Source organism: Thunnus thynnus, chromosome 11, assembly GCF_963924715.1.
Source record: "Thunnus thynnus chromosome 11, fThuThy2.1, whole genome shotgun sequence".
Classification (NCBI taxonomy): Eukaryota; Metazoa; Chordata; class Actinopteri; order Scombriformes; family Scombridae; genus Thunnus; species Thunnus thynnus.
In genome coordinates, this window is record NC_089527.1 from 11,819,100 (window position 1) to 11,830,329 (window position 11,230).

The window sequence follows — 11,230 nt, forward strand, 5'->3', positions numbered from 1 at the left end:
AATGATGGGTTGTGTGAAAACAATTTCAACTGCACATCATTAATATTTTCCTACTGTTGCTTGCCCAAGGGGTGTTATGTTTTCATCTGTGGCTAAGATGTCATTCGATGTGGATAATTAAGTCCCATTAAAGCCCTGTACAATTCCAATCAAACTAGCTTAAAACATGTTCCCAGTTTCTCATTACAAATTACCCCCTCTCTCTTTATCTCTCTGAATGTGGAACAGACATCTGTCATCACTACTGTGTGAACTCCAAAGCCTGCACGTTATCCAGTAGCGGCTATGTGGAGTGTGTGTGTCCTGCCAGGTTTGAGGGAAACAAGTGCGAGGTGGACAAGTGTCTTCGGTGCCATGGTGCTCCCTGCCTCATTAATGAGGAGACAGGAGATGTGGTTTGCAAGTGAGTACTTGGTATCTGCTCGCTATTCTTGTCCCTCATCCCTCTTGCTATAATGCCGAAGGCCTATAGCCCTCTTCATTTATGGAAAAAACATTAATTCTACTCAAATCAGGTCTCAATAGATTTAACCACAGGGTGCTGGCTTGATTAACTGATTTGATTAAATCTGAAAAATTTATTGGGCCACACATCCTATAGCAGTTTTAAGTTTTGGTAATGTCATTGATTGAGGCCAGTTGAACTCCTCATTTTATATGAATTATGTATATGTTTGACAAAACCACCACTCAGTCATTTTTGCTTCTTGTATAAGTGTAGTTTTCTGCTTGCCACTAGCTTCTGTTATTTCTTCACCCTCCAGTTGCACAAATGGCCGAATAGCACCAAGCTGTCAGCTGTGTGACGGATATTGCTACAATGGAGGCACCTGTCACCTGGACCCTGACACCAACCTGCCTTTCTGTCAGTAAGTCACTGCTTAATGGGTGAAGGAAAGAAGGGAAAAATAATGTCCTGCACTATTGTTCTCACTTCTACTGTTTCCATTTAAATGCTGGCTCTGTGTCCCAGAAAACTTGGCTTTACAAGCAGAACTGAAAACCATCACGGGGTACCATTTCCCTGCTTGGAGAATAATACAAGATAGATGTCTTCCTCAGGAAAGAAATCCTTAAGTTGAGAGGATGTTTGATGTCACTATTTGGAGGCCATGACACAGCAGGGGGCTGGATGCCAGTACACCATCTTATGCTATGTGACACCTCACTGTGGCTTAAGGTTTTTACGCACATAAAAAAATGGTTTAAACCCCTTCAAAGCTTGCCATTCTGAACATATCACACTGTTCCTCCTTGCAGTTAAGAGCTGATGTCAGGCCTCTCTGACTCTCTTCAGTAGTAGGTTTTAGAAGTTTGCTGAGGTATGTGTCAGTGGTTGAACATGCCATGCAACTCAATGGTAAAAAAAAATTGTAGCAGACAAAAGCTTGACTAGCAGACATGGGGAAATCATTGTGAAAGACTACTCAAAACGCTGCCTGTAGATTAATACCACCTGAGCTATAATCACATGCAGTGCTGTGTTAAAAAAAAATCTCCCCAAGGAGGAAATTGGAAATCCATTTCAAAAGCCAACTCTCAATTTTTTTTAACTGCCCATTGTCCACTGTAATTAAATTGAAATTTGTGGCCATCACTCACAAATTCAAGGGGATAGAATCAATTTCTATGCAAATGATCCCATCTTATTCAATTGAGGTTAACAGATCCTGATAATGTGGTTTATTATTTTCTGAAAAGAACAGAGATTACATGTGATGATGAATATGTCTGTATCAAGAGTGTTTGATCTCAATACTATAGTAAATATAGTAAATGTATATTTCATCAAGCCTCGTTAAAGCAAAAAACTTGCTGGCTATAGCTGCTTCAATTTTAATGATGATTCTTGTATAAAACACTAAAAAGATTGAAGAGATTTTCATAATGCACCAGCAGTGCAGTAAAGATAGCTATGGTAAACATCCAAGCCCTCGCATTCACTCACCTCATTATCTCAGTATTCTTGAAAAGCATTTCAACTATACAATAGCTCAAGGTTTTTTTTTCTTTTTTCTCCACATTACAGAAACCTCAGCTACTTCAACAACTCTGCTGGCTAGTTAGATCAATAAACACATAACTTTGTAGTAAACCAAAACATTATTTTATGCAGAGGTATCTAAAGTATTTCTCATCTGTGATGCTGTGGATGAGAAACAGGCTGTGGATAATGTGTGCACAATAACAAGAGAATGTTTTTTTTTCTGTTGTTCTATTCCTGAAGAACATCTTTCCATTTCAACTATTATAGTACAATATTTTACACTTTTACTTTTTGGCTTCAGAAATGGATTTCCAATTTCCTCCATGGGAGATTTTTTTAACACAGCACTGCATTTGAGTATAGCTCAGGTGGTATTAATCTATGGGTAGCACTTTGAGTAGTCTTTTACAATGAATACGATTTCTTTCCAGGCCAACTGTGATTTATTAGAATGGCAAACCGTATCCAAAGGACCTCAGTTTAGACAGCTCATATATTCTTCTTGAAGTGAAATTACATTTATTTTGCTGCAAAGTTGACACGCAGCACTAACTTTTGGGTCCAAAAATTCCTCAACTTAGACTCCATGTGAAAAATTGTAGACTTTCTCTACACAGACACGTTTCACAACAATTTTAATAATGGTTGTCAAAACAAAACAATTATATGAGCACATATTTTGTTTTGTTTTATTGAATACTTGTGATTATACTTATGGATAACTTCAAGTAAAAGACTGTTGACTGTCAGCATTACACTAAGACTGAGTTCAAGTTTCTGTGTATGTGGTAGGATCTATGCACAATGTACATGTACGTTTTTTTTTTTTTTTTGTTTTTGTTTTTTTTTTACAAAACATATATTTTGATGCTTTGTACCTTATTTTCCATCCCCAGTCCTTGGAAATTTAGCTTATATTCTCGGCAATCAAATGACAATTATCTTTGGTATTTTGTTATTACATACCTTATTTCTCAAGGAAATACACATCTAAGAGATGAGACCACTGTAACAGATTTTTCTCTTGCAGATATTCCCCTAACTTGGTGAGCAGTGGAGTTGCTCTGTGTTCATAACATATATTTGGATTTTGCTAATTTGACTTACTCCATTTTATAACTGAAGCTGTTGAAAGAGATTAGTGTTTCAGTCTCCATTCATCAAGAAGCCAAAAGTTCAACAATACACATTCTCTGGGCCCTTTTATCACTCCCAACACAATGTTTTGCAGCTGCACGTCAGGGTTCAAGAACCAACGTTGTGATGAGCTGGCCAACCCCTGCGATTACTTCTGTCAGAATGAGGGGATGTGCACATTAACAGCTCTTAACAAACCACGCTGCAAGTAGGTCACCTCTCCAGCTGTATTCAGAGCCCCTCACCCCCTTTTGTCCACACCTCCACCCCAACTCCATCCGGCTCCATTTTAGCCTGAGTCCAGTAAATGAGCTCTTTGTCACAGTGCCGCCTTGTAGCAACTTATCATGTAGTAAGTGCTCAACATTATGTTATTCAGGGATGATTACTTACTGTCCTTAATAAATGATTGCTATATGCCTTCCCATTTTGAGTGAAATGTCTTTTGTCACACGCCCTGGCTACAAGGACAACAGGATGGCTAACTAACTGTAATCAGCAAGCTCGTAAAGTTGCTGTCAAGCACGGTAAATGCAGACGTTCACAGCTGTACTCAGCTGAACAGGAGACAACATTATGTTTTCTCACTCTCTCATTTAACTATATTTAGTAACTGAATTTTCATTAGTACTAATAATATATTACGTTTTCATTATTAAACTAGGAAGCCTCTTTTCTCTACGTTATCTATTTTTATAATAGAGACTTGGACAAAAAAATGACTTGGTCATGTAAAATATGTTACGACCTCTTTAGAGTTTAATCACTAATTAGTGGAGTAAACAAATTCAATGTTGCAGCTTCAAGAACAGTTGAATAATGATCATTATTGGAAGTAATAGTAGTCGTTTTAGCAGTTCGGCACAGTGGGATTATGATATTTCTAATGTTTTGGACCAGGTATTAGCTAATGTAGCACTTGTTACATTATCAGTTGCTGCATGACTCTATCTTTGCTGCCCCTCACTGCCACCCATTCACCCATCTCATGAAGTCCTCACCCAGCACACAGGAACAAGGGGGGAAACTATTGTCTATGTGATGTGGGCATCAGTCTGTGCATTTGCAACCTGTGCATGATGGCAAGTTGTCCGTTATTGACCAATCATTACCTATGTGTACTGTAACCTTACTAGGATGAACATCTCATTAGTAATTGGTGATTATCATGAATTCCTCCAACACAGGTTGAAAGAATATTTAAGGAATTAGTCTTTTCATGGTTCATGCTTCCCACACAAGATCAATTTTCTATTAAAATTTGTGGTGTGACATTTCGTTCTTCGGGGTGTGATTCATGGGGCTGCATTCTTATTTTTGATAGCCTGGTGTTCTGATTCATAGAGTGCATGTAATTTAGAGTAATTTCATTCTGTCATCATCCAGTCGCACCACCAGATCACTCATGCTTTACAGACCCATCTGCGTCAGTCGTGTGAAATTAGATATCACCTCCTCTAACAAGGGTCATACATCACGCCCATCGGATCCCATTGGAACACATAAGAGATGACGACTTGTTGTCCCGCTGTCATCCTTTGATTTGATTTTACATTGAATATTCAACATGTAAATTCTCACCCACTGTTTATGGACATAAAATGTATATACATAGTGTTCTCCCTCCAGGTGGTGTTTTGTTTGTGTAGGATCAAAGCACTTCATAGCAAGATTGAATCATAATGTGTTGTATATGTAAGCCCCTCTCATGTCATACGATAGTTCATTGTTTTCTCAGCCGTGTTTTTCTGCTAAGAAAAGTATGCCGTATGCTAATGCTAGTTTATTTATACTCTCTTTTGACCTCCAGATGTTCAGCCAATTGGGCAGGAACACAGTGTGAGAGACCTGCCCCTAAAAGCAGCAGATCAGACAATACCAGCGGAGGTGAGAATTGGGAATTTCAATGGGCCTTATTATAAAATCTCAAAATTTTCCATGTTATTAATTGTATGTGTCATTGCTACAGCATCTCCATTCTATTTAAGTTGAATTATTACCTGTATATCTGAAAATTATTGCATTTCTAAACACCCACACATTGTTACAGGCATTTATTCCAACTCATACACCACAGTTGGACTCTGTCCTGATTGGCACCCTTACTAAGGAATTACTGAACTCCATCCAATCTAGCCAGTTTGTAGTTTTTGAACACAAAAGCCTTCAAGCAGCAGGTTTATCTCATTTGAATTAGAGGAGCTACAGTTGCCGTCCCATTAGAGTTTCAGTAATGTGACTGGTGTGCTTATGAGGACTGCAGCTGAAGTAAAACATGAACATTTTCTTGACTGAAAGCAATGTATATACAAAGAAATGCAAATTCTATATTTCTGATCCTTAGCGTTACATACCATGTCACCTTTGGGACTTCTACTACACCTGTTTGTCTAACTAAGATGTTTGGAGGTGCTCAAAATTATGCTCAAAAGTCTTCATAGAAGCTATGCATTTACATAAATATTACAGTATAGCCCATATGTACTGGACAGCTGTTGCTGTAAATTAAGCAAGTGTTTTGTCAACCTAAAAAAAATAAACTGGCCTGTTTTGAAACCATACTCAGCCATAGTTAAATACAGTATAGCACTATCTGAACCCATCTCTGCTCCTTTCAACCTATCTCTCCACATCATCACTCCTCTGTCTGTCCCCTAGGGAGCATAGCTATCATTGTACCTCTGGTCCTGCTGGTCATCTTAATTGTGATGGTGGTAGCAGGTGTTTACATCTGCAGACGGAGGCAAAGGTAAGTAAAGAACGAAAGAAAGAAAGAAAGTATGAATAAAAACAGGCTTCTAAGCAGCAACAGATGATGAGAGATCCAACACTACTCAGCTTTTAAAGATCAATAGCTATCTGTGCTTTATAAATGAAAAGTGTGTTTTGCTTTCTGCAGAACAGCAACCTCTACGCTGAGCCTCTGATTATAATTCAGCTTTTAGGTCTGCCCAGCAAAGTTATGCACACCAAGTATGCCAAGTAGAGTGATGCGATTTGTTGTGCGGAGCCTTGCAGGGCTGTACAGCATGTTGACCTGCATGTTGTGTGTCATGTTAATGATGGCTGGCTCCACACACCTCAGGGGAAAACGTGTCCAGAGGCAGCCCATGACGAACGGAGGAATAAACGTGGAGATTGGGAACCCGTCATACAATATGTATGAAGTGGACCATGACAACCATGCTGATGCAGGCAGCCTGCTGCGACCCAACTTCACACTGGACCCTCATAAGGTTGGCCTGTTGAGCTCAATATTAAACTAACCAGCACAATAATGGCAAACAAAAGCTCTTCTTCTGTCTGAAAAGCAAAGTTAATGGTTTTGTCTTTGTACTTTGGTTGGTTTATGCAATTCAACATTGCAGCAGCTGCCACTGTGACAAAAATATATTTGCTTAGTTCCTGGATATAACAAGAAAAGTCGTTGTCTTGTTAAAGAGCCTTTTCATCTTATAGCAAGGTCCAGATGTAAAACTATACCTGTGAGAAATGCAACAACCTAAGCAGTGTTCTGTCTCTAGTCCAGGAGTGGACTTTCTCATTGGATACTTCACTAAGTATGCTACATAAGTTGAAACATAAATAACCTATATAGTGTCAGAGAGGTACAGTATGTGTTCAGGAAGGGTAATCAGGTCTTTAATGCTGTTAGACAGAGGCTGCATGCTGGGCTTTGATGCTGTTGAGAGGGCATGAACTGAATGCGCATCTAGCCTTGTTCGTATTGCTCATGCTGTCAGAACGGGTGGGAGAGTAGGAGATGTCCATTATTGCTGGTAGCGACACTGCACGGACTAGTACAGAGGCATCTACTCTGACACCAAATCCCAAATCCACCTTCAATAATTATGTATAGGTGTACAAAACAATATGAAAGCAGATCAAAGCCATAATACATGCAAACGCCTTGTCACATTTCAATCATGCTTATGATTGACATGTGACATGATGTTATATTTTTGATCTATTACTTTTACCATAATAACAGGAAAGTTTGATGATTATAATAAGAAAGGTTTCTTGTAAAAAACTGAATATCTTGGTATCTGATAGTATTGTGAAACAATGTCATAATATGTCAAAAATAGCTTGTTATAACATGAAAGGAATATCATTAAAGTGAGGAACTTTCTTGGAAGAAAATTAGGTCATTTTTAGTCAAATGTCTGAAATAAAAATCAATGAAACACACTAATTGGAACTGTACTGTATATAGATATTCCATTACACACACAGTGACATAAATTTCAGTATTTCCAGAAATGTGAATTCAGTTTAACAAGTACCTAATTCCTAAGGTACAAGGACACCAACCATAAATTCTAAACTATTTCTCAGTTTCATATGATAATTTTGTGTTCTGTTATTTGTTCCAATAACTAGGTAAATGTGGTATCTAGCAGTGGGGTGAATCAGTTAAAATTACATTTGGTTTTGCAGAGGTTTTGTTAAACCTGGCTAATGTGCAGGAATGTACAGGTGCTGTGAACCAACGGGACTTTTCATCTGACTGGTGATTTATTCTGTTCATGGCCTTCAACTTCACATTTACACTCAACATATCAAATGAATCATACCACATTCACTGACACTGACTGTTATCTATCTCACCTGCTAGAGCTTCAAGCCTAATGCTATTGCTTCTTGCCCTGACAACTTTGACATCTGCTATTGTCAGTCCAATCTGGCTGTATTTTCAACAGAGGCATGCTGGCTTGAATCTAAAGTAGCTTCTGTCTTCCACTATTCTCTCCAGGTCCCCAACAATTCCCTACTTTTCTTTTCATGCAGTTTTATTTTAGTTGAATGTCAGTCATATAACCTACAGCTAGATGGTTCATGAAGTTTTGTGCATGTAGATAACCAGTAGACTGTTTGCTGACAGCTGTGTTGGCAAATTTAATGTGTGGCATGATAAACAGCGAAGGTGCTTGTTTTGTTGCAGGGCTGGTGTGTAAAATCCAGTGACCCTCGCACCTTGGGCATTAATTCTGTGCCCAAGGAGGTAATCCCTGGACAGGTGAATTTTTTCAAACCTTAATATATGTTTGCCTGATAAGGATAAGAGTCATTCCTTCATAGGTTGTAGGCGAGCAGTGTGCACTTTGCAGTTATTTGGAAACCATTTTGATGAAGATGATATGTTTACTTATACCAAATATAAATCAGGCCAAAGTGAATCAAGCTAATATCAACAGTCACAAAATTATGTAGGACAAAGTTGAGTGCTGAAACATGCTGCTACTTAGATTATTTTCTTGACAGAAGACTGTGTGTGTATGGCTTTATGTGTAACTTGCCTTCTTCCTGCATGTTGCTGTTTATTACTGTACTATTGCTTGCTGAGTAATAATTCATTAATATGCATGAGTCTCGTGTCTGTCTTTGCACTGCTTTAGAAAGACTAAAACTCAGATGTTTTTACTCACTTTGTCAAAAGTTGATAATCACAGTGGACTTTCCTTACAGCTGCACTAGTCAATATTTTTTATATCACCATAAACTCAAATGATTCTGTGTAATGTGAAACAGGAAGTTGCTTGTAATGATGAACCCACAGAAATTATCACCTGACTTTTCAGTTTCCCTCAGCTCTACTCAGTGCTCTTTGATGGGCAGACTGTAAGCTACCAAACAGCAGACAGACCAAGTTGGCAACTAGCTGGTGAACATATTGGAGCATTTAGCGGAAAATGATCCAGATATTTTTCTCAGGAATAGCTGAAGACCAAAAAAGAGCTAAAATGGGAGTGAATATTGGCCAAAACACAGCTCTGAATTACTGCCAATGGTTCTTCTTGTCTGCTGGATTCATAGGCAGTGTTTTCTAATATGTTAGTCACAACAACTGTGCAAGATGGAAAACATATTCTCAGCTGGTTCCGCTGCCTGCAAGTGGCCAAAAAAAAAAAAAAAAAAAAAAAACTATTTATGCAGCTTTAAGACTGTCACTGTTCTATAGTACCATAAGTAATATGTAAATGAATGTTTACCTTTATTTCTTGCCTCCATCTTCTTTCCTTCCTATACAGCCCATGAATTACTCCAACCCAGTGTATGCAAAGATCTATATGGACGGGCAAAACTGTCGGAAGCCAGTCATCAGTATTGACGAGAGGAGAGAGCTACTCCCAAAGAAACTAGAGGGGACAATTCATGAAACCGCCGCATAGCCTAACTTTACACTTTGTACTTCTTTTTTACCACAGTGTACAATGTATAATATGAAGGAGGAAACAAGAATTTTCTATTTCCTATATGAGGCTTTTAGGTTTTACTGGTTTAGCATCAGCATTATGTCCTTGTTGGTGTTGCTGAAGAGTTTTATTTTCCATTTACTGTTTGCTTTCTAATGTTTGTCAAACATAAGTTATACAGCACTATACTGTATACTGTATGACACTGAAGTAAAGCTGCTGATTCGCAAAAATTTTATTAACACCATAAGCCACACTTCTGCACAGATAAAATGCAGTGCTCAAATTTGTACCCATATCTGTTTCTAGTTTAAGGGGAAAATGGAAACTGTATAGTTTTGTGAAGGTAAGGAAGGCAGGTTTGGCTCAATTTTTCTGAACAAATGTAAGTATGGTAAAGAGTTAAGTGGTTTGTTGCTAAGGCTTTTTTTTTCACATCATGTGACGTACGGACCACAAAGCTACACAACTGAGCAGTGAAGCTTGAGATTTTTGAGGATTTGTCTTTTTTCCCCTCTGTACCTAATGGATCTACTGACTGGATTTCCTGCAAAGGCCATAATATCAACATTATCTTTTCTCACACAGTATGTAATTCCATAGGTCTTCTGTCATTTTCATTTCCACGGATTTCAAGCTCCATCCACCCTGTTTCGACAGTAATATACCATATGAACTTATCTTTTGGTGAAAGAGATTGAAGCCCACCTTGAATGTTCTCAGATCAGATTCCCAGATCCTGTACTGTACACTGAAAAGACAGATACTGAATACCATATTTTTCTAGAGCTCATATGTCAACAGATGGATTAAAGATGTAGACAAGGAAGAGATTTACCACAGCTACAAAAAGGTTATTAAGAGTTATTATAAAAACACATCTGTTACTTCAGAAAAGGAAGATGATAAATATAAGAAATTTTATAATTTTGTATTTGATTTGTATGTTGTTTGGCTGCTTGTATTTTGAAGAAATGTATTAAATGTAAGTAATTTTTATATAAAATGTAAATCGATATTGAATAAAGGGGGCTTATTTCCACTTCGACTGTCCCTTTCTAATGACACAGCAAATTACACCACACCTTATCCTCCACAGAATATTATACAGTGGGCCTAACAAAAGTAGTGATATATGTGCTATACTATCAACCTATTCAACCAGTGATCAAACTGGCAGAGTTCTTATAGTGCTGTGGTTCACGTAGCCACTGACCTGACAAGTCAATCAACAGTGTGAGGTCTTTTACCTGCTGCGAACAGGAAGGTGGCTGATGGGGGATTATTGCCCTCCCTATGTGTGCAGGAAGGCCAGCACCATTCATTATCTGGTGGTGGGGACACAGCATCAGTGCCACCTGCTGAATGATAATTCACTCTCCTTTTACTTTACTTACAATGGCTGTCTCTCCACACACTTCACCTTTTCCGTCACCATGGCAACCAGAGAAGGCACTCCTGCCCTTTCTCCATCTGTCTGTGCTATCAGCTGGATCTGCCAACGCACCCAGCCCTCAACATTTTGACGATGGTACAAATAGATGCCACAGTTTCCAGCTTCCTTAACTGTCCTCTGCAGTAAAGCTTTTTAGTAACACACCATTCAGAAATCTGCTGTGATAACACGGGACAGTTCCAAAATGTTAATAATGACCAAAAAGTAAAATAAATCAAGTATGTGTTGTTTTATATTATCATATTAATATTTTTATGGATTATCCCATTTTCTAGCTTAAAATACACAAACACTTAAAACCAAAATAATTTTCCAAAACATTCTTGAAGATTTTTAGATTGATGAAAGGATATTCATAGTTTCTTTGCAGTAACTGACTTTGTTTGTTAACAGCATATCTTACTGAGAGCATTGGCTGTGAACACTGAAAGATCAACAAGTTCAAAATAA

At 38.1% G+C, this 11,230-nt stretch overlaps 1 protein-coding gene across 1 annotated transcript in view; it reads left to right on the forward strand.

Moving 5' to 3' along the window:
• The window catches only part of lrp1bb (low density lipoprotein receptor-related protein 1Bb), a 126,044-nt gene extending 115,697 nt beyond the window's left edge, over positions 1-10,347 (forward strand). Inside the window, exons 71-78 of the mRNA XM_067603669.1 lie at positions 229-403; positions 765-869; positions 3,219-3,332; positions 4,935-5,011; positions 5,783-5,873; positions 6,210-6,360; positions 8,073-8,147; positions 9,160-10,347. Coding sequence (XP_067459770.1) covers positions 229-403; positions 765-869; positions 3,219-3,332; positions 4,935-5,011; positions 5,783-5,873; positions 6,210-6,360; positions 8,073-8,147; positions 9,160-9,300 — 929 coding nt within the window. The 3' untranslated portion in view covers positions 9,301-10,347. The remainder of the gene's footprint in view (positions 1-228; positions 404-764; positions 870-3,218; positions 3,333-4,934; positions 5,012-5,782; positions 5,874-6,209; positions 6,361-8,072; positions 8,148-9,159) is intronic.
• The last annotated feature ends 883 nt before the right edge of the window (positions 10,348-11,230 follow it).